This window comes from Leptopilina boulardi, unplaced genomic scaffold (assembly GCF_019393585.1).
Source record: "Leptopilina boulardi isolate dan_hultmark-lab unplaced genomic scaffold, ZJU_Lbou_2.1 LbouV2_229, whole genome shotgun sequence".
Lineage (NCBI taxonomy): Eukaryota > Metazoa > Arthropoda > Insecta > Hymenoptera > Figitidae > Leptopilina > Leptopilina boulardi.
Genome location: NW_026137784.1, coordinates 2,291,996 through 2,317,026, shown reverse-complemented (window position 1 = coordinate 2,317,026; position 25,031 = coordinate 2,291,996). Strand labels below are relative to the sequence as shown.

Here is a 25,031-nt window from a genome sequence, read left to right as displayed (position 1 = left end):
TTGGGGTAAACCTTTTTCGATGATGACGCATGCGCATTTCAAATATTTATTGTTTTGATATTTTTGAATGAAATTTAAAATCTTTTAAGTACCAGGAGAATATGTAGATGTCATGGTAATCTCAAAATGCAATTCCCGCCAAATTTGGAATTTTAAATATAATAGAAATGCAAAAGCACGTGTTTAAATAAAGAAATTGTTAATTTTTGGTATCTGGTTTTGATATTTTGGAATGAAATTTTGAAATTTTTTATCTTCAGGAGAATCTGACAATTTAAGACTAATAAAAAAGCTTTTTGTATTTATATTTTTTTTATTATTTAACGCTCCTGTGTTGTATTATTATTTTTAATTAACTCTTTTTGAAAAAATAAGGGCGCACTCACACCTCTGGCTGCCTGCACAGGCAGCCTCCCACCACGCAGAAAACGTACAAGAGTAAGAGAGACAGAAAATTCAAATTTAAATCTACTGACTCTCTGATTGGCTCTCACTGGCTGCCTGTGCAGGCAGCCAGAGGTGTGAGTGCGCCCTAAAGCATTTAAATACTTGTCTATGCCCACAATTCAAATATTTACTGTTTTGTTATTTTTTAGGCTAAAATTTTACAGTAAATTAGTTAAAATTTTTAACTTTTGAAAGTAAAATTATTTGAATTTTTGTCCAGTTCACAACAATCAGATAACTTTTAGAAATAGTGGCGAAAAATGGTACTACTGAACGTAGGATAAACTGCTAAGCCACGCCTCCAGCGAACATCCCAATACAGAAATTTCTATTTACGTTGAATTTGCATGCGATTAATTAAAATATTTATTGTTTTGATATTTTTTAATAAAAATTTTGATATATTTTAAAATTTAGATTCAATAAAAGTATTATATAATAATATCAATAAAAGAATTATATAAATATGAAAAAGAATTATTTCCATAGAATATAGTCGATTTTCGTAGATATTTTTAGATTTATTTATGTTTAAAATAAAAAAATTTAAATTTGACAAGAATAAAAACTAGGAAATAGCTGGGAAATGACCGGGAATTTTGTTAAACGAAATTAGTAGACATCCTGATTAATTTTTGTAAATTAATTATTTTAAATTTTATTTTATCATTTATTTCTAATCAGTGTGCTTATTTCTGAATTTTTTGTATGATTTAAGCATAGATAGTATATTTATATTTTTTAAAATAATTCGAAATTTAGGGAAAATTGTTCATTAACTTACTCTCCAGCGCCAATTGCTAAACTCTCATTATTTCCTTTAATGAAGTAAAGATTGTCCCCGGTCCAGTTGAAGGCCTGGAACCTTGGTGTGAATCTGAACAAAAGAGACTCCCCAGTTCCATAGAAATGATCACTTACATGTAGAGAACAAGATGTCAAAGCTCCAAACACCTGCGAAAAAAAAATGCAATTTTAAATCAAGTACTGCGGAAAAAAAATCCAATTCAAATTTTTTCTAAGATTTATCAATTTTGATTTTTTGTGATTAAAATTAAAATTCTAATTCCAAAAGTTCAATTTAATTCTAAGAAATGAAAAATTAAATTTTCCTAAAAAAATTTAATTTTTTCAATTTTCTTTATCAATTTTTCTCTTTATATATACATTGACATTATCTTTTGCTTGGGTTATTGGATGTGAAAGTAAAAAGCAACAAGGAAATTGATATGTTGCACAATAATAATCATTATGCAAGCTGACAGTCTATGAGTGAATAAGATGGACTGAATTATTAATTTTACACGCTTTGTTTTTGTTACTTTTCCACTTGTGATGATAATAAATAATTATATGTAAATCTAAAGATTGAAAATGTCATGTAAATCTATACGAGAAAAAAAAACTCAACAGACTTAAATTATTGGTTGAACGCGCTTGAATCCCTATAAAGCTTTCTCATTCAATAAAAAATGAACACGATATTGCATTTATTTGGCGAGGTCAAACGACCTTTTTTTCAAAAAAAAAAATCAATCCTCTCGAGATGATAATTAAACGATTTAAAAATCGAACCAACTTTTAAAGTCAAGTATATTACTTTAAAAAAAAAGAAATTATTTTTAATAAAAAAAACGCCGTCGTTTATAATTAAAATCTGTCGAGTTTTTTTTAAAATTAAAATCAACATTTTACAAATTTAAATTATTTTTAAAAAAGTGTTTTAAAAATGAAACAAAATTTGTTCAGAGAGGAAAATAAAAATTCGGAAGAAATTATCAAAAAAAAAGAAAAAAAAGAGGAAAACTCACATTTCCTTCGGTATCTTCGATAACAAGAAGAATTGGGCTTTCAACTTTGGCCATTTTTCTATACATGCTATTGAGACTGAATCCATGTTGACTCGTGCTAAAAACAAGTGTCCAAACATAGCCCTCCGCCCTTGCTGGCAAATGCCGACAAAGATGTTCTCTGTGATCATCACCGAGTATTTCTGTGGTACCGACTAAATCTGGTACAATAATCTCCGTATCCAGAGAAACTGCACTATTTGCATAAAGGGCTCTTCTGAGCTCTTCACTCATAGACAGCACCTGAAAAATTATCGAAAAATAATCATTATTCTCTTATAATCACAAATTTTTCTCATTCTCTAATTATATAAACAACATTCATTTGTGAATCTTTTTTTAAAAAAAAAAAAACAATTATACATTAAATTTTCAAAATTCGTTATATAAAATTAAAAAATATAATTAAAAATTAATTTATAATTTTTTTATTTACTTTCCAGAAACTTAATATTTTATTTTCTATTATTTATTAACATGTAATTAAAAAAAAAATTAAGTATAGAAATAGAAGATAATAAAAAATTGTTTCCCCCCGCCATTAATTTTATACACAAATTGTGAATAATAATTGTGATGAATTTATCAACTAGAGCAAAATTTTATAATGATGTCAATGCAATCAGTCAATCAATTGCATCAGCGTGCAACGATCGTTTTTTTTTTTTTTTTGCATCTATTATGCGAAAAAAAAATATATTTTAAATTCTATTACTCACTGCCAACGCATTTCCTTATTAGTTTTTAATGTTATTCTTATTTTTTGGACAAAGAAGATAATCTCCTTTATGGTGAAGATTACCATTTTTTTTATCACAGAAAACAAGTTTTTTAATTAATCAAAAAAAAAAAAATAATAATTAAAAATTCGTTGCAGGCTGAAAAAAATATTTGGAGAGACACCTCGAGGATATCTAATTTCTAGGGGTTCACCTAAAAAAAAAGTCTAATTCTAGGTCTCTACGTCTAGACAATAACATTGGCACATCTACTGAGAGCATCAAGTGTCGTGTATTGAAATATTGTCAGTGTCGAAGTAATTTTTAATAACAAGACGTGAACAACAAAAAAAAGTACTTCATTCACATTCGTTTATTATTTATATATAAAAAAAAAAAAAATTTCCATTTATGTAAAAAAAAGGTGAAAAAAAAAAATTTTTAAAATCATTCTCAAAATTCGATTTTTTGGAAAATATAATAATTAATATAAAATAATAATAATTAATGAAAGAAAGTACATAATTAATAAAACAAAATATAATAAAAATAGACGTATCAAGATTGCGATAGAATCGCCTAGGACAACAATAATCATCATCGATAAAAAAAGAAGTATTGCTTCAGATGCGACATTGTTCAGTAAATAACATATATATGTAAATAAAATATAAATTTATCAAAAAAAAAATGTAATCCTTGTATTTTCTCTAAAATATAAAATAAAAATTATTAATTTCTAAAAAAAATCAAATAGAAAATTTCTCAATTGCTTTGTAAAAAAAGACAGTAGAAGATCAGAAGCTTGAATATACATCAATTATCGCGTTATCTTTTTGTTGTCATAATGATAACAATTCCTAGAAAGGTATTCCAAGCAAAAATCATTTTTAACAAAAGAAAATCTACTGAATATAAACAAAAGAGATAAAAAATAATTTTTAATAATTTTATTCAATCGTTAACCCCTTTGAGAGATCTATTAAATATTATTTGTCTTTTAAAAATAAATAATTGAAAAACAATTTTTTTTTAATATTTAAATTAATATTAATATATTACTGAGAAAAAAAAATCATCTAATCTTGTTTTGTATAACCCGTTGAAAAGGGATAATCCTATTCAATGAAACTTTTGCGACTGCAACAAATAAAATTTTTTTTTTTTTTTTTTTATTATGCATTCTCATAAATCTTCCGAGACAGATTAAACAGATCAGATTAGTGTGGTCCAGCTGCATCATCCGCTTATTTGAATATTCATCACAATAGGAAAATTCCCAAATTAAGAGACTCGACATTGTTTATTCTCTTAGAATGGCGTTGAAAAAGAAAAATAAAATAAAGTTTCAGTTCAATTAATGACAATTAAGAATTTATCAAATAATATTTTTGCATTTTGCGTCAAAGATAAATTTTTTCATATGGGATTATGGATTATATTTTTTAATAAATCAGAAATATGTACGTAGTCTATTTAAATATTCGTGTGCAATCTTTAAATTATATAAATAATCATCACGTTCAATGCAATAATAATCATTCTCCTAAGAATTTAATTTTATAATACTTTTTTTTTTATTCTTTATATACACGTGTATGATATTTTTAATTTTAAATCTATTTTAGAATATAAATAAAATTTTTGGATTTTACTATAAAAAAACTAATTGCAAAAATTATTTTTCAATAAAAATTTCTCAGTAATTCCATTTTGTAAAACCTTGATCAAATGAAAATCAATAAAAAAAAAAAAAAAAAAAATTCTATAATCTACATTTTACAAGTTCAAACTGGTAATATTATGGTATTTACATTTTTCACTGATTTTTTTGCCACTTGAACCGCGACTGATTAGAAAATTATTGCGTATACGAGAGTTTAATGTTTACAATGATAAAAATTCGATAACCAACGTGATTATCACGTGTAAAAAAAATTAATAGCCAATAATTACAAAAAAAAGTAAATAAATATAAAAATAAAAATTTAAAAAAGGAAAAAAAAGAATTTAATCAATTTTCGTGACTAAAAATTTATTATCTTTCTTGATCGTGAATTAATTCACAATTTGCGTAATCATGTTAAACGTATGTTAATGTATCAAAGTTTTAAGGTCATGTGGAAGAAAACCACGTGAGCTACTGTTTGCCACTTTCGAATTTTTTTTTTTCATTTTTTTTTGACAAAATTAATATTTAGAATAGCAAAATTCTTTAGACCCTCTTTTATAATCACATTTTTGAAAATATTAATTCTACGAGAAAATTTGAAGACTTGATGGATTTCTCCCACATGGCCTTAAGGTCAAACATTTTGAGTAGCTCGAGTTCATATTTAAATTGACCTTGTTTTTCTTCTCGTTTCATCTCACGGCTAATATAAAGATAAATGACTTCTGATAAAGTGCAATTTCTTATCATTATAACCGTATACTACGTAAATGTGTTATTATTTATCAAAAATTAAAAAAAAAATGATGCACAATATACTCGTTTTGCACGTGTTAAACAGAATGAATGATTTATTAACCCTGACATGAAACAATCTAAGTATTACGTGAAAACAAAAAATAACAATAACAAAAGTAAATAGTCAATTTCTTTCTTTTTTTTTTTTTTACTCTTTTGTGGTTCGAAAATTGGCAATCAGCCAATAAGTTATTTAAAAAAAATATATATATATATAAGATATCAAAATAATGAATAGTATACGAAATTAATGATAGAAAAAAATATATATCACTAACGGGAAAAATATTTTGATGAAATTGTATTATTTTTGTAAACAAAGCAAGAAATTTAAAATAGAATTCAATTTGGCGTGAGAAAAATAATTATATAATTTCTTTTAGAATCTGGAATGTTATTTTAAGAAACAAAACAACAAACCAATTATCTGTACAGACGAGAATTGTCACATCACTGACCTAAGTCACTCACAATATAACAGGTATTTTTCAAAAGACAATAACGCTACTTTTTCTAATATTAAAAAATAAATTTAAAGAAAAGTAAAAAAAAAAAAATTTTTATTATTTTCTTGAACTCGGATTCTATTTTTTAATAAACAAATAAAAAAATTGAGAAACTAGATAAAAATAAAATATTTCTCAAATTTCTAAATGAAATATCGTTAAGAAATTTTAATCCTCAATTGCTTAGAAGAAAAATAAATTTTCTTATTAGTCTCAGCAAAATAAAAAAATAAAAATACAAAGAAAAAAAATTGTTAAAAATCTAAATTTACATTTCAAGAAATTGTCCATCAAATAAAATTCAATTTCAAAAAGAAAAGCAATATTTTAACTCGGGAATACGCGAGCTGAATTTAAAAATATCTATTTTTACTATTATTAAGTAATCTTGGATGTGATCCAACAATTTATTTTTCTCTAATAGAATTTTTGCCTGGTGAATATTATCAAATTAAAATCACATCGTCAATATATATATAAAAAAAAATTATTATAATTACCGAGAGCATTCTCGATGAATGTTGAAAGACATAATTTAAAATTGAGCATGTTTCGGCAGTCATAATTGAAATTAACAAACACAATATTTAAAAAAAAATTTAGGCTTCTCACGAAAAATACAAATCGCAGAGACAAATATCAGATAGATAAATATTTAACGTTTCAAAAATTTACGATTTCACTATCATATATTCATATAATATATATATATAGCAAAATCTTTCTTGCACGAGAACCGAAAATCAACTGGATACCAAACGAGATTCACGGCTGTTATTATTCGACGAAAGTTTTGCAAGAAAAATAACTAAAAAAAAAATAAAATAAATACGAGTTAAAAATAAATAAAAAAAAAAAATATATCCCTTTCCTTCAACTTTCCTTTCACACCCCTTCTACCTTGTGAATACAAGATCAAGAAACTGACTTGGCCTCGGGATTTTATTATAATGTTCGACCAATACACGTTTTATATGAGAAATATTCCCCTTTCGCGGTCAGATATTTTTGGATTCGATTTGAGAGAGAGAGAGAGAAGAAGAAGAAAAAATACCAAATACCTATCCGGAAAAGACGAGGGACACAGAAGGCTTATTTTTAGTAAAGATAACTGCATTTGTGATGAAATTATTTCTTTTCCATGCGATAAGATAAGTAACATAACAACCAAGCAATATTCTTTCGTTAAATAAATATAATAAAAAGAAAAAAAAAAGTTTTACTATATTGAACCAATTTTTGCTCATTACCAAAAAAAAAGAATATAATTTCAAAACCAATTGAATTCTAAAAATTCCATAAATAAAATTAATGAAAAATATTCCCGTAAGAAATAAATTTTCGAAATAAAAATATTTTTCTAAATAGATTTCAAAAAACAAAAATCGAAAAGACAATGAAAAAAAACTGGGAAAATCATTAAATATTTAACTTCAATTGATATGAAAATTGAGGGTTCGAGTTTTTTTTCTATTTTAAATTCTCTTAATAGTTGATAACATATGCAAATTTTTTGTATTAAAAAAAAAATATTACGAGGACCCTAGTATTTATTTCCGTAAATAAAAAAACACAACACTAGAAATTATTATAAATGAATAATAATGAACGAATTCCTAATAGAAACTATTACCAATGGCAATTAAATTCCTTTTTTTTATATTTCAAATTAAATATTCATATGAGAAACAAAAAAAAAAAAAAATGAAGTAATACTATAGCAAATTACGCACTGGGGAAATTTTTTTTTCTAATTTGACATTTAAAAAAAATATACTAATATTTGAGTATTTAGTTAAAATAACTAAAAACTAATTTTTTTTTAATAGGATCAAAAATAAAAGTTTTAAAATATTTTTTCCCAAATAATAGCGAGAAATATTATGCGCAATTTTCTAAAGAATATACAATCTTTTAAGTGATACTAGTTTATAAACGAAATCTGAAGCACGTGGGTGTGACGCACAACGAATAAAATCAGTCCCCCTTTTATTATTATCTGCAATTTTCTAAATTAGATAATTCCCCCTATAAAGAAATAAAATTCACTCGTGACCTTCTTCCTGATTTTTCATTTCATTTATAATAATCATCTCTCCCCCTGTGATCAAAAAACTAAAAAAAAATAGATTGAGACTTTTTTTTTGATTCAATAACACTTTTAAAAAATTGATAATTGATAATTAAATATATTTTTTTTTAATATTAATTTAAAAATAATTTATAATTTCCAAATCACTTGTAATTGTGAATAATATTATAAATTATTATACTATGGTGAATATTAATTTTACGATTGTTCGCGATTTAGGAGCTATTTCTCGTGGGGTTTACGAGATATTCTCTCAAAGTGAAATATCGCCTGGAATAAGGACAATGAAAAGGATAAAAGACTAATTTCCGTCGGCGGTCGGTAAATTTCAGTGTGAAATTGATCGTTGCGACCGCGAAAAGATCGCAAAAGGCACTTGGCAAGTTTCTAAAGTGGCAATTCAAGGAGACCGGGAAGAGATTACCAAAAGTAACCTCAGCAATGTTATTGAAAAGCAACACCAAAAAATACCCAAAAAAAAATAATTACTATTATTATTTTTTATTTTTATTATTAATATTTATTATTATTATTATTAATATTATTAATTTCTAATATTTTATTATTTCCTCGAAAATAGGAAAAAATCTTCAATTACTAAAGGTCAAAAATTAAGAGATTACTTCAATAATTGCAAATTGCTCAAAGCAAAAATGTCAGACAATTTTTTTTTCTTTTTCTTTATTATTGTCCTCGAACTTGAGAAAAATTTCAATTGTTCAAATTAAACGTTTAACTGAAATTAAACTTTTTGATAAATTAGTCTCAAAATGGTGTATAATCAACGTACACTTAAATAATTTGTTCACTTAAATAATTTAAGTTGAAAAATCTAAAAAAATAAAGGTTTAAAAATTTCCAAACTGATTTTAATATAAAAGTCAATATTCGTTTATGATTTCTTTTCGTATAAAATATATATTCTTTTTTTTTGTGGACTTGACGTCAGTGTCACGGAAGTACCTTTTTCCTTGAGCCCTAAAAATAGTATTGAAACACCATAAAAAAATCTTGACTCTCATTAAACGATCATTAACCACAAGAGAGGAGAAAAAAAACTAAAATTAAATTTAGCTGTAAAAAAAAATCTACATTTATTATGCATATATTTTAAAAGTGATGAAAATGGGGCAATATTTCAAGTTCCTCTTTAAAATAGTTACGAAATCTTGTATTTTGTTTTCTCATTATTATCAAAGATCAAGATAAAAATTACTTTAACAGAAAAGAAGGGGTATAAAGTTTTTTGATAAAAAAAAGACAAATTTTTAACGACGCAAAAAAAAAAATTCAACAACGCAATTTCAAATAAAAAAAATACTCGAGTCTTAAAATTTATCTAAATATTTAGAAATGAAAATTAATTTCTCCCGTTATATATATATATGTGATAATTAATTTTTGGTTATTTTTAGTCACATTTTTCTAAATTTAACACTGACAATAATTATCTTATCATATAAGAGATAATGCTCTTTGCTTTACCTGCATGAACAATTAAGCTATTCTTTATAAATTAATAATATAGAAATCTAATTATAGCCATATATCTTGATCACATTTAAGAAAATATTATATACAATGATAAAAAAGAATTATATGGATTCTATTTCTTTAAATCGAATTGATAATAATTGATGTTTCATCATTAATGAAAGATAAAAAAAAAAATTACCAGGGGTCATTTAGTGATTTGATAAAACAAAAAGAAAAAAAAAATATTATACAAATTATAAATAATCTTTGTAAACGAATTTTTATGAGGAAATTGTGAAAACGAATTTCATGAGAATAGAATGATAATTTTTTTTAACTTTTTAAAAACATATTCCGTTTTATCAAAAATTTGATTTATTTCAATGTAAAAGAAATAAATTATTTTTTAATTATAAAATTTGAAAAATTGCTCTACATTTCTTATTGTGACACAATTTCAATAATTCCACAAATATCTTTTGAGCAAAAGTCAATCTTTTTTTTCCTCAAAAGACAAAAATTAAAAAATATTCACTAAAAAGAAAAAAACAGGAATTTTTTTTGATAATTTAATAACGTATAATCGTTATATTAAATTATTATAAATAGTTTAAGCAAAATAGAAAAATTCTTGAAAATACATTTTAAATTGAATTATTTACCTATATTTTACATTTAAATTTTCACGATTAATTTTTATCAAATTTGTATATTTAATTTTTTTTGATAATTGATCTTTTATAGTTTACTAAATATATGTTTTTTTTTTAATGGCAAATAATGCTAGTTAATAAATTATTTTTCAATTGACGTCCATAAATTGGGTATTGATCCATCAAGAGAATTTGCATATAATTTTATTTATTTATTTATTTTTTTTTTTAAATTTCTGCAAGTTTGTATCTCATTAAAAACGAGTACGACATCTTCCTATAATGAAATTCAATATCGAGAGGTTCAACCAGTTTTATTCATGAATTGTTAATAATAATAATCACACATCTGAATCTGCGTATTGAAAAATTAAAAAAAAATCTTCTCTTGACAAATATAAATTATAAAAATTTTAATTATTTGACAAAATTGTTTATTGTAATCAAATATTTTTTCAAATGAAAAACGTTAAAAATAATAATTTCACTTTTTGTTTGATTAGAAATAAATTAAATTTTTTAAATTTATTTTTAATTTTTGAAAGTTATTTTCCAAAAAAAAGGGTATTTTTTTTTTCATTTGCGCACTTGCTGAAAATATTGTAATTTTTTAATAACGAGAAAAAATGTACCTTTGTCTTTCGTTTAAGATATTTAGTAATCTTGGAGATTGGATTTGTAAACTTTGGCCTGGCCATCTTGATTAAATTAAATTTAAAATTCATTGTTGAAACTTCATTGCTTCGACTCGCCGTGGAATGCAATTTTTCCCGTAGCTTTTGCATTTTTATTTTTTTTTTGTGATCAAATTATTCACAACACCACTGCACTTGAATATTTTATTCAAATGGGGGGGGGAGGGAAAACAAAAATTACTAAATTATCCAGAAAATTCTCAATGGCACTATTTCAACAAAAAAAAAAATTCACTTTTTCTTCCATTAATTTAATTTGAAAATTAATATTTTCCAAAAATTAGAAAAAATTAATTAATGTTTATTATATTCGTTAAAAATCAATTACAAATTTTTTTTTTCTTCCGATCAGAAAAATCAATCAATTTGAAAAAAAATGATTGGATATTTTTTTTTTTCTCTAATTATTGTCTTTTGGAGAGATTACATCTCGCAAATGATTTGTAATGACTTTGTTTACTTTTTTTTAATTATAGAATAGAGTATTTATCTTTTTTTTTATTCCGACACACTTCACTTGTCAGTGACTAAAGTCGTACTGAATCTTCTGTTGTCGTTGAATTGATTCATATAGGGGCAAGGAATTGTTAGCTAATGCGAGTCGCGGTTTAAGCTCATCTATCGCGCATTGCCGGTCGCGCAACACGTGTTTATAATCAACTAGAATTTATTTACCCGTGTGACAATGCACGTAGCCAGGTAAATTTTTTTTTGCAATAATTGCCATTTTAAAAAAAAGTGACTCATTATCACAAATGAAATATGATGGTTAATTTTTTTTTCTCATCGCAAATTCGGTTAAGATTTAAAAAAAAAAAATAATTTTTTTTACCCCTGATTATTAAATTTAATTATAATAATGAATTACATTAATTATTGATTAATGTAGCTTATTTCATATTAATTAATAATGTTAACTGTTAATTAATTTCTATTTAGTTCAATAGTTTTTTTTTTAAATTAAAATTGAATTTTAAAAATTGAATTCACAAATAGAAAATGATTTTTTTTAATGGTATTTAAAAAAAAACACATAAAAAATATTAAGCGCAAAAAAATAAATCACACTTTTTCAAAGAAAAGAAAACTTTTGAAAAAGTTTGTTACAAAATGATAGAACTTATCAGAAAGCAATAAATTATGTGACTCACATTTTTATTGTAATTATTCTTTTGTTTAGAGAATAATTTTTTAATAAAATATATATGTTAATGATCTAACCCTGAAAAGTAAACTATTTTCTTTTTTTTTTTTTATCCAATATTTTGAAATGACTTTAAAAGCGAAATAAATTAAATAATGAGACTCGTGAAAAAATAATGTTCATTTTTGAAAAGTTTAACAATTTATGTAATATAAATTGAGGTATTAATTTTTCAAATAATTGAGTCTAATGCACTTGAGATTGCTTTAAAGTGTTTAAATTTCAAAATTTATACGAATTTACATCCAAACAGAATAATTATCGAACGATTCAAGAAACAAAAGGTTGGGAAATTAATCGACTATTCATGAGATCATGTCTGAAAACAAGTGTCGACTGGCAATGAAGAAGTTTTAATCTCTCTCTCTTTCTCGTAATGAGATGATAAATGTCTATTACATTAAAATGAGAACTTCCACCTAGGCAGACCTTGAAAACAATTATTTACTTCGAAATTGTATAATAATAATAATAATAATAATACTAAAATAATAATTCACTAATTATCAAAATTATTTTCGAAATCATTTTTTTTTCAATTAAAAAAATTAAAATTGAAAAAACTATAGGTAATACTTTAAGATAATCAGTTGATTTAAACCAATTATTCAAATTTGTTTAATAGTAATTAATAAAAGACAATAAAACTTTTTAATCTGATTACAATAATAGCGTAAAAGTGACAATGAAATTATGAGGGAAAAAAAAAATTCTCATTTGACCCAGATTGTAATTTGCGATATTTAATGATTATTAAACTAGATTATTATTATTATTATTATTAAAAAATACGCTCCAGATAGATCAAAATCTTCGGAAAAATTGTTTACAAAAACGAAAGTAAAATAAAAAAATAATTTTTAATTACGAATTATCAGCTGATTTTTATGGGTGACAATAAAAAAAAAAAATCAAACTCGTGACAAGTTACCCGAATAAGAAAAACTTATGTATTCGTTTACACAATTACGTATAGAATATGTAAACATTTAACAGAAATATTTACCAACTTGTGAAAAAAATAAATTTTATCAACTCTAATTCTCTTTAAGAGAATATCATTTCTTTTTTTTTCACAAATTAAATAAATATTTAAATAATATCTAATGAATGAAAAATTAATTTGACCAAAAAAATTGTAATATAATATAAATAACGAATCATTAAAAATGACACTAAAAAAAAAAAAATTCGACGCTAATTAGATAGAAATGAAAATAATTATATGACAAATTATATAGCTGCCATATATTATTTAACACCTCTTTGCTAATGAAAGAGAACAAAATTATCTAAATGAAAATTTAAACTACTACAAATGAGTCGAGATATATATATTTTTTTTTCTTTATATCAGAAACAATAGAAACGGAAAGAGATACACGCAAAAAAAAATAAATAAATAATCGCATGTGAGATTGTTACTTTCTTTAACAAGCAGGAAATTGTAACCGGAAATGTTTACAAAAACACATTAATGCTGATATATATTTTAAAAGATGATAGTCAAGTGCATTATTCTCAATGAATGATCAATAGAGATATATTTTTGTTGCGGTAGGACTGGAAAACTAAAACCCGTTCACCTTTCCAAGTAAAGGGGGGGAAAAAAAAAGAAAAACACATCGACAACAAGTGTATAAAATTATTTTAAATAAAAAATTAACAAATTTGATAGAAAAAAAAGAGAAATTTTATCTCAAAGAATTAAAAAGCTACCATAAATTCGGAACTTATAATTTTGTAATTATAATAATTGAAAAAAATAAATTACCAACTAACTATAAACGATAATAACTAATCTATGAAAATTCAGTTAAACTATACTTTAAAAAATTTACTTTTAATTCAGCTAAAATCGATATGAAATTTATCATAATTTTTAGAATCTAATTTATATATCGAATTTTTTATTTTCTGCAATTAAAACTATTTTTTTTTGCTATTCTATTTGTTTTTTCAAATGAATTTCACGCACAAAAGAATCTGTTTTAATCTATAAAACGAATTATCCGTTTCATGAGAAGTATATATATATATATATATACTTAATATAAAGATTAATATTTTTCTCTATTAATAATCGTGCAATTGAAACAGGTCTTTGAAAAGTGTAATGTGTTATTGTTGTTTGTATTCCAGCATGCTGTCCCAAGGCAATTACCTTGGAGCTTAAGTAACGTACAAAGGTTTCCACACACTACAAATCGTATAGTGAAAATGTTCCAAAAGGATAATAAAATGCAAAATTACATCCAGACATATAATATATAAATATTATATAAAAAAAAATATATATATATATTTATATACATACATGCACAACAGTATGTGAAGTGCAATATTGGGCGACGAAATTTTGTTAACATTTTTTTTTTTTTTTTTTTTTCATCAAATTGCCATATAAATATATATATAGCCTGAAAAAGGGGATAACTATCATGTGCGAGCGAAAATCACCAACGGAAGTAAAGTTATGTGGAGAGTTCACGTAAGAATAATCGTTCATCGAGATTGATACTCCGAGAGATATTTTCGTCCATGAAACAATTACCTTGAAATTTCAGGTTAAAAAATATCACATTACCAGATACAAATCAAAATCAATTTTTAAAAAAAAAACAAGCTAATTTACTTTTTCTTCTGTCATCAAAAATATGTTACTCGACAAAAACAAAAAAAAAATTAATTAATACAATTTACATAATAAAATCTAAACTAAAATTTTTATTTTCAACTTCAAATTTAATTATCTTTATTATAATTAGATATTTTAAATGATTAGGTATATAATTAATTCCTTCAAAATAATTAAACAATGATTAAATAATCTCAAAATGAATTATGTAAATCGAATAATTTATCAGTTAATAATTTTGTATATTTAAAAATCAATTTTGTCATTATATCATGATCTAAAAATAGAATAAAAAGATCGATAGCTTTTTCTCGTTTTATTAACAAAAAGATAATTTATTTTTATTTAAAATTCTTTTGTAAAATTAATTATCGTTCGGAGTTCAATCTCGAATTTTTTTTTTTGATGATCAATGAACGATAAAGATTTCGTGAAAGGCATACACGGATATACGTTTACAAAAAAACTAATTTTTGCAAATCAGATCATTGACGAATAATTTTTCTATTTTTATAAAGATGAAAAAGAAATTATTACATTTTTTTCGTCAAAAATTTGAAATGCAAAATTTTGCAGCTAAAAAAAAGAGTGTGAAGTGACATCAATTAATTATTATTAGGGTGCCTTTCGAATAGCCAAAGAGGTTATACCTCTGGATCCTGTGGCTGCTCATAATAGTCGGCTGATGCTGTTGTCTTCAGGATGCTGTAGAGTTTTACGTATGGAGCCTTGATCAGCTGTGATACGAAGGCAACCCCAAATGTCAAATTCATTTCTCTTACAAATAATAATCTCTATAAAATTATTGCATTAAGGAATTTGTTTCTTAAATTTCTTTTTATTTAACTTTTCTCCCTTATTAATTACTAATTATTAAAAAAGGAATTTAGCTTTACATTTTTCCAGAACATTTTTTTATTAAAAAAAAATCGAAATTTTAATTTAGAATAAGAAACAAATTCTCATAATGCAAAATTTGTATAAAAAAAAAAGTGAACATCAGCCAATTTTTTAAAAAATAAAAATTGATTTAACACAAAAAATAACTCACTAAAACGCTGATTTCACTTATTCCTATTTTTTTCTCGTATTTTTCAAACAACTAATAAAAAGTCTTTTTTTTTAAAAAAAAAAAGGATCAAAGAAAAAAAGGGATTCTCCTCAAGGACGTATCGCGAAATAAAAATGAAATTTTTCCTGTCCCGTAAATAGATAAAATTACAGGAAAAAATATTTACGAAATATAAATTAGAATAGAATTTTAAAAAAAGACTTACCTCCCAAGACTCGCGTGTTAATTCAGAAATATCATCACTGTCACTGTTACGATTTTTATCGTCCTCGGTATTTTCACCACCTTCAGCGTCGTGTGGCGATAATTCCGGTGAAAGATCCGTGTCCGTGTCCGACAAAATATAACCACGTTCCCTCCAATAATTCTCGTCCAATTCACCATAAAGCGATGGCACCCAAGCGTGGATAAATTTATAAAGATCGTCCACTCTAAAAAAAATAAAAAGAAATTAATTAAAATTCCAAATAAAACGCAATTCACAAAAATACAAAATATATTAAATTAAAAATAGTAAAATTACAAATAAAATTTCAAATAACAAAAATATAATATTATTTAACAATGATAAATGAAAAATTATTTTCTAAATGAAAAAAAGGGTAAAATTTTGCAAGAAAATAAAATGAAAAATATTTTAAAAATTTATAAAAGAATTAAAAAATAATATGATAATTGTGAATAATATTACTTTTTGGGGGGGGGGCAGAGGGGCAGTTATGAAGATTCTTAAGAGAAACAATTGATGCATTACCTGCGAGTTAAAAACAACTGAGCGTTTCCAACGAAATCTGGCATGTTGAGATAATCATAGAAGCGAGACATTTTCTTGACTGTAATGATCGTCAACGAGTCTATTTTGCGAGCAGCTTTAAATGAATTTACGAGAAATAGAAAAGGATGAATATGTAGATGAAACGACTACGACGACGACGACGACTGCCAACTAATATTAATGTGCACTTGCACGGTTCAACGTCATTTGCATTCCTATGTTATAACTATATTCAAAATCTCGTCTTTAACATGACTTTTTACTCATGCCACGTGACTTGGATTCATTAATAAATATTACATTAACTCAAAATCAATGGCAAGCAAAAGCGCCAACATTAAATGCTAATTTTATTCTAATTGAGACGAAAATTGCCTTTAAATGCGTTCAACACTTGTAATCTTATCTTTTCTCCATTTATACATATCTTTAAAAAAAAAAAAATTGCAAATTAACAATTTTTTAAATACATTATCAATTCTGATAATTCTTTTTTAACAAATTTTTTTATTTCCCCCCCATTTCAATTTTGTATAGAAAAATTTATTTTATAAATAAAAAATAAATTTTATCATTTTAAAAATAAAATTAAAAATCACAATTCGATGATATTTTTTCTTTAGAATTAAAATCGAATTTTTGTTTTTGAAAGAAAAAAATAAAAAATTGTCCAGTCATTTCCCGGATCTTCAATTCAGTGGATAGAAGATAAAAGTCATTTTATTATTACTTAAAATTGATGAGAGAATAAAAATTTCATTGGCAATGGAATATTGTAAAATAAAAATTATAAAATAGAAAATAATATAAATTTACATTAAATATTATATTTTGAAGGACAATTTTTTAAGTTTAATAAAAAAAAATTAAAATACTTTAAGTATAGTGTTAATCTAGGTTAAAACCTGATAATCAGAAAACGATTATGTTTGTGTGAATAATTATTTCTGAATGATCACTGGTTAACACTAATTACATCTAATGACGTCAAATATTAATAAGAGAAAATTTTTTTTTCAACTATTGGAAATGAATTTTATTTTTTGTGTAGAATTTCTAAAAATTATTGACACACGCGTTATCAGAGGAATAACAATCGAACATGAAACACGCGTTACTAGTGAGATTTCCAAATTTACAATTGACGAGAGAACAATTAACTTTTCACATTGTCATTACGTGGCTAACTGATTATACTTGAGTAAATACACCTGACACTCTCACAGCTTTTTCATAGGTTCGTGTGATTCGCGCCAACTTTTAAAATTTGCAACAATAAAAAATAAACAAACAAAATATAATTATAAAAAAATTAATATTATGCAAAAATAATTCTACTTTATTTTATTTATCTTGCCTATTTTAATCTATTATTAATTTTTTTTTTTGCTATAAAAAAATCAAATTTCAATTTTGTTTCCACTTTTTTCAGTAATATTCTTTTAAAGTAGAATTTCTTAATTATATTGAAATTTTAATTTAAAAATGTTGAGAAGAAATGAAACTCATTACAAGTTAAATCAAAAGATAAAAGAACAGTAAACGAATAATATATGAAGAGAGACGAAACTCATTAAATGGAAAGAAAATGAAAAAAGTCACAAAATGAAGAATGAGTATAAAGGAGTGTGATTTTGTAAAAAAAAAAAAATGAGAACAAAATGAAAAAAATATTTTTCTCTTACCTGTTGCGTGGAACACTGAACCAATATTCAGGTCGTAATTTCTTTTTCCCATAGCTCATAATTGGAGTCGATCTTGGGATTTTCTTGTCCTTTGGCCTTCCAGTTCGAAGCCTTAAATATAATGGTGGATCCTCACACGATCGAGCCGGTCGTGGAATTAATTCTATTATAAGAAAAAAAGAAAAACAGAAAATATTGTCAAATTTTTTTTCAATATATCAAAAAAATATATATATTACAAAAAAAACTGAATTTTAATAATCAGTAGCGCATTAGCGTACAAATAATTCACTGAAGCTCACAGCTTTTCACAAGACGTCCACCGAAAACTTTCACAATTCACATGAAAAAAAAAAAAATCCACATTGATCAATAAATATAATTATGTATGTTTCAATAAATGAAATCAGTTTATTTAATATTAATGCACGAATGAAAAAGGATGATGAGCGAAAATGAAGCGACAGTTCTATATTAGAAAAGTAAATGAAAATGTTTAGCACAAAATAAATAATAAGGAAATTGCATATTATAATTCACAAATAAACAACACTGTAAATAAATTAATTATAATTTAATTAAATAATAATTAATTACGCTTAAGTGAATTGAAAATACGCTACTGATAGAGGAGGCTACGATTTTCTAAAGAAACTCAAAACAACGTCTTCAATTCAAATGAAAAAAAAAAACAAAAATTTTTGTTAAATATTACAAAAATAGAAGACGGCAAAATTTCTATATTTAGAGATCGAGTTTACTTATTTTATTTATTATTTATTCAAAATAGGATTAAAACTTTCAGTTTTTTCTATTAAACCTACATTAAAAAAATTCCAACAAAAAAAGAATAAAAATTGTACTAAATATTCATCCGATTATAATACTAAATAATTAAACATATATAATCAAATCGCTACAAATTTCAATTTTAATTACAGTGTCTACAAAGAATTATTTAATCATTATCTTACGTGCCCTTTCAATTGATTGAATATACTAAAGTTCTACATTCGAAAATGATAAATAACTAAGTGCAATCGAGATAATAATACCTAATTCCATAAAATGCAGATTGTGATAATGACAAAGTGAAAGCAAAAAGCATTAGGATAGTACCGAAAACTCATATAAAGAAAAATCGAGCAGAAAATGAGAAAAATTTTGAAATAAAAATTAGAAAAGCAAAAAAAAAAAATATGTTTTATTTATATTTAGTTTTTTTTTGTGCGATTTTATCACGAAATTTCCAAAAAGCGTTTAAAATAAAATAAAAAATCACACGAAGCTCAAAAAAAGAAAAAATGTAATAAAAAATTGACAAAGAGACAAAAAAGCAAAATTTCTGGAACGCAAATCGCGAAAAAAAGGGGGATTACAAATGCAATTACAATATGAACCTACCGAGGCCTTCAAGTTCGGGAAAATTAGGTGCTTGGACTAGAGGGACAACAGAAACAAGATGATATTTTAGCATTAGTAAAATGAAATATAAAAGATCCCACGTTATTATGAAACTTGTTGATGAAATAATGATTCTCTAAAAATGAATTTATCAATGATTTTTTTTTTGTTTTTTTTTTAATAATGTTAGTGTAAAATGAACAACAAGTTTCAAAATATGAAAAATTTAAGAAAATGATTTTCCACATTTTTTTTACCAAAGAATTTCAAAAAAAAAGTCACATCTGCTTTATTAAAAAAAAATTTTAAAAACGCAACATTATTATTCTTCTAAATCCGATTTACTATTTAAAAAAATAGAATCGTAAATGCAACGGAGGATCTAATCGTGAAAAACTGATCTCTGAACAAGATATTAAAATTGAAATATATAAGAAATTTGAAAAAAAAGAGGAAAAAATTTTTTTATCGAAACTCACTGTCAAAACTGACGAAAAGTTCAGGCATATCGTCCACCGAAACCATACTACGATAATCCAATTTTGGTGGTGCTGTCGATGTTTTACTTCCTCGATTACTATCCACACTGCTACTTCCCGATGAATTCAAAGGCTGCTGACGAATAAATGTTCCAACCGAAGATCGTCTGGAAAAAATAAATTCTCAATATTTCTTATATTTAATTAATAACAAAAAAAATTGCACTTCAAAATTACGATTTAATATATTTTTTCAATTTTCATTTTACAGAAATGTTTCTACACATTTTCTACAACAATAACATACAACAACAACAACAGTAAATATTTAAATTAGAAAAAAAAAAAAACTTATTACATTTTATCATTATTCAATAAAAAGAAGTGAATTATTGAAAGCTCGTAATTTTGAAGCTCGATTTAAATAGCTGACAACACTGAATGAACAATGATTGAACAAATTCAATGCCAGCGAGAAAGAATGAAACAAAAATTTACAAATTCGTAGGCAAAAAAAAGCTGTTTTTGTGTCAGCCGTGTTAGTAAGCTAAAAGAAACTGCAATAGTTGCAAGTGAAGACTTACAAACCCTTTGTTTAAAAATAGTATTGTTAAATCATTATTTATAATTCTAAATAGAATTTTCTTAAATTATAAAAATTTTAATTATATTAACAATTAGTTAATTAAAATATTAAAAAAAAATGATTTCCTCCACTTGTAATTAATGCGTAAGCGAAATCCTAGTGTAAGCGCATTGTATTTAAAAAAAAAAATTGTCCTGTAAAATCGTTGTTTTCCCACATGTATTTTTCATTATTTCCAGTTTTATAAAAAATTTCTAATAAAGCCGAATGACAAAACTCAAAAATAGTAAGAACGATGAGGAATTTTTTTTTATTATTATTTTCTATTAAAAATTTTATATCACAAAAAATAAATTTTAAAACTATTGTTCTGTGGTAATTAAAATGAGCTATTTTTTTCTATTACTAAGTCTAGATAAGGTACTTTTCTTTATAGAAAGAAGACTTTTTTTTTTTAGAAAAGAAACGATGTGAAATAACTAAAAAGATCCTCATTTTTCTTCCTGTGGACAAAGTTAACTTGATATAGTTGAGTTTGATATGACGATGAGATTAAAAAAAAAAGAGAGAGGAAAAAAAGGTAGATAATTTCACTGGACGAAGTTGGATGGCGAAACAACTCACCCAATAATACTTGAAGAGATATGAGGATTGCCGAAGGCGTCCTGAGAGAGTGAGGAGGCAGTGAGTGGAGGTGTACCTCCAACTCGACCACCTCCGCCGCTCTCTTCGCTGGGGGTTTTAGCGAATAGGCCCGAGCTAAAGTCACTCACCAGGTTGATCGGCGAGCTTTTTTCCACCACCATTACACATTCTTAGTTATTCACATGATGAATAATTTCGACAGTACTTTAAAAGCATTAATTTGCCCGCTTTATATAACAATAAACATTTCTCATTTCGTTTCCTTATATATTTTTTCTCCTATTTCTTAAATTAATTAATAATAATTCTTCAATTTTATTTATTTTATTCTTTAAATTTTCCTTTTTCGAAATTGTGAATAAAACTCAAAACCAAATGAGAGATGCATTTTTAATAATATTGCTTATTCGGCTTGCAGCGAAGTTCAATTAAATTCAAGTGAATTTGATAATCGCCTCATGCATTTAAAAAAAAAATTATATATTTTTAATTAATGTCAACTTCGTGTCTCGTTCGATTAATAGAGAGAGCAATTTAATAAGGCGCAGCCTAAAATTCTATATAGAAAAATATTTTCGAACGAGAACGAAATTTTTAACAATATTTTTTCGAATTATATTTGCGAATAAGAAAAAATCTCACCTGGAGAAGACCTTGCTAAAAACGGAAGAATGCTGACTGTCGGCACTATTTGGTAGGCTTGACATTTTTTCACTCGATCTACTGTCCTCTTCTTTATCACCAGTTAGGCCCTCCATCCAAGTCAATGGATACGATAGTCGTTTTAACATCTGCAAAAAATTAAGATTTCTATAATTAGAAATTAATTAATTTAAATTAAAATGATTTCTTTTTGGCATTTTTTTTTTAATATTTTGTTTAAATTTTGTTCATTTATTTTACCTTATTTTTCCTTGTCTCTTGTTTATCTTCCTCCTTGTGCTCGTCATCCTTCTCGGTCTCTTCGGTGTTACTGTCTAAACTAAATGACACGGAACTTGCCTTTTTCCTACAAATACCAGAATCAGCGTCAAGTGTTGTTGTAACATTCGTTGGCGCGATCGTAATCGGAGGAACCCAATCTGTTGAGAGAACAATGTCCGCATCCGAATAGACTTTCTTCGATGGAATTTGCTGTACAATTGGAAGAGGAGGATTTGGATCACGAATATCGATACCAGAATCGTGGCACGATTGTTTGACTAGAGATCCTTCTTCCTCGGGAATCGAATTTGGTTTTCCTCCATCCACCTAAAAAATTCAACAAAAAATCAATTTTTTTTTCTTAATGTATCTTATTAATTTTCTTTTATTCAATTAGCGATTTATTCTCTAGCGATTTTAAATTAAAAAATTTTCATTAACAATTTTATTCAAAATCATACTTTATCGGAATTAAGAGAGTCTTGCTGCTCATCGTCCACTGACAACGAACATCGATCTTTGCTAGGAACGGCCCAATGATGGTCCAACATCGAACGCCTGCGTTCTTCCAAAGTTTTGCCCGCCTGACCACCGACAGCCTCATCGCTATTCTTTTCCTTATCTTTGGTCGAATTTTCATCCTGAAACAAAAAAATTTAAATTTAAATATTTATTATTAATTAATTACAATATAAATTTTAAAAAAACAAAGATAAATAAATTTTTTTTTCTTACGGTCTGTAGATTTGTTGGTGTGACGAGATCTCTCTCGAATGCTTTGGGAAAAGCGTCACCTTCACGTTCAGCACAACTGCAAACACTCTCACTATCGTCAGCTGTTAATTCAGGGAAATTCTCATCTTTTCCAGGTGATTGACATTTACTTGCTCCTGATTGTGGAATTTTTTTCATATAATATATTTCTGGTTTTTTATCTTGATTATTTGACTCTGTATGACTGACGCGCATATGTGCAATATCATAATAAATCGCGGCATTCACGACAAATTCCATTGGTGCAATAACACCATAAGATTCCGCTCCATGCTCAATGACAAGTGGATCCGAGACATTTGGATCAAACATCACAGCGTTCGGTGTCACTAATAAAACACCACCAACGACTCCCTAAAAAAAAAAAAGAATATAAATTATTAAAAATTAAAATATTTAATTTAATATTAAAATTTTTTAAATTATCAAAAAATTAAATCTCACCTGTCCATCTGTAATATGACGAACATTGATTTTAAGAAACCTCTCCTTATACGGTCCATCTTCGTCCATGACTGTACTATTTTGAGGTGTTCTAATCCTTTCCAAATGTCCTGGTTTGGGAGAAACAGGTCTCAGGTTACCCAAAAGTTCTACAAAATTTAAAAAAATTTAAAATGACATAATTTTTTAATAAATATTTAATTATTAGTCCATTTTTTTTCATTACTACGTTTTTTTCTGCGTATTTTAAAAACTTGTAACATTTTCGTTTCAAATGAAACTTTATTCTCCATATGGAAAATATTGACAATATTTAAGACTGTTGTAAAGTGTCATACACTGCGTTTTTTTTTTTTTAAAAAAGAGTTGAGTCATAAAACATCACATCTATTTTATGGTATATAAACTGTGCGATTAAACGTTTTGTGATTACGTTTTAACGATTCAACGAGTTGTTGCCTTTTGCAGGTCATTTAAAATTTAAATAAATTAAAATAATTCTCGTCATTATTGGCTTATAAAGAAAAAAAAATTAGAGAAAAACTATTATTTAACAATGGAATGAAAAAAAATTTTTTTTTTTTTTCGTGAAATATAATTTTTCTACTTTTTCTATAATTTTTTTAAATTAAAATTAGAAAAATAAAATACCTGACTTCTGAAACATAACCGCACAGTGTTTCTTATATTGGTCCTATCAGTTGAATAGACAGTTTATGAATAACTATTTCTAGACAATTGTGAGAGAGAGAGACTCTTATCAATTCGGTAGTTATTTGAACAGATGCAAAACAAAACTGATAAGCTTCTGAAGGTGATATATTCACATTTAGAAGAAACTCTACACTTTTGTACTCGCAGCATTCAAACGCAAAGTAACAAAAGATGCCAGTAAAAAGATTTTTTTTTTTTTTTTTTGTAGAATCAGCTGATCGAAACAGAATAATTTCTACTCTAATGCTTAATAATTACGCAATTAGACTCAAAGATGCATAATTAAACCTGGATTTGTAATTTACAAAAAAAAACCTTGCTCAACAATTCTTTTCACGATTTGACACCTGTCGATATTTTCCTACATTTTTTAATTATTTAATTAATTATGATTAATTTTCATTTACTTGTAATTTAAATTTTTTAATGCATTAATTACCAATTGGTATTTTTTTTTATCAATCAAAGAAAGTTGATTAATTACTAATATTATTAAATTAAATAATAATTAAATTTCATTATTAATATTAATCTATTAATTAAATTAAATATTCAGAATAAATTAATATTACCTTGTTAAAAAATAATAAAAACTTAGAATTTTAATTACTTGCATTGTTTACTTTTGTTTAGATCTGAAGTAAAAAGAAAAAAATGTTTTAAAATTGAAAGTAATAAAAAAGCCAATTAAATATTTACTTAATTACACTAAGTTATTACATAATTTATTACACTGAGAATAAATATTACGTTAAAGGCATTAAAATTAACATATTCTA

General features: G+C 25.1%; 1 protein-coding gene across 11 annotated transcripts in view; it reads right to left on the bottom strand.

Moving 5' to 3' along the window:
- The window catches only part of LOC127280108 (TLD domain-containing protein 2), a 140,743-nt gene that overhangs the window by 7,980 nt on the left and 107,732 nt on the right, over positions 1-25,031 (bottom strand). For 6 of the 11 annotated variants that reach the window (XM_051302929.1, XM_051302931.1, XM_051302927.1 and 3 more), the window contains 12 exons: positions 23,539-23,687; positions 23,056-23,448; positions 22,782-22,961; positions 22,300-22,647; positions 22,039-22,187; positions 21,376-21,540; positions 20,166-20,332; positions 18,283-18,445; positions 16,028-16,253; positions 15,401-15,487; positions 2,259-2,540; positions 1,232-1,401 (listed from right to left, as the gene is read on the bottom strand). In XM_051302929.1, the coding sequence (XP_051158886.1) occupies positions 1,232-1,401; positions 2,259-2,540; positions 15,401-15,487; positions 16,028-16,253; positions 18,283-18,445; positions 20,166-20,332; positions 21,376-21,540; positions 22,039-22,187; positions 22,300-22,647; positions 22,782-22,961; positions 23,056-23,448; positions 23,539-23,687 (2,479 nt within the window). Of the gene's footprint in view, positions 1-1,231; positions 1,402-2,258; positions 2,541-10,845; positions 11,453-15,400; positions 15,488-16,027; positions 16,254-16,576; positions 16,942-18,282; positions 18,446-20,165; positions 20,333-21,375; positions 21,541-22,038; positions 22,188-22,299; positions 22,648-22,781; positions 22,962-23,055; positions 23,449-23,538; positions 23,688-25,031 lie in introns of those variants that run through there. The other 5 variants (XM_051302924.1, XM_051302925.1, XM_051302926.1 and 2 more) reach the window with 5 other exon arrangements.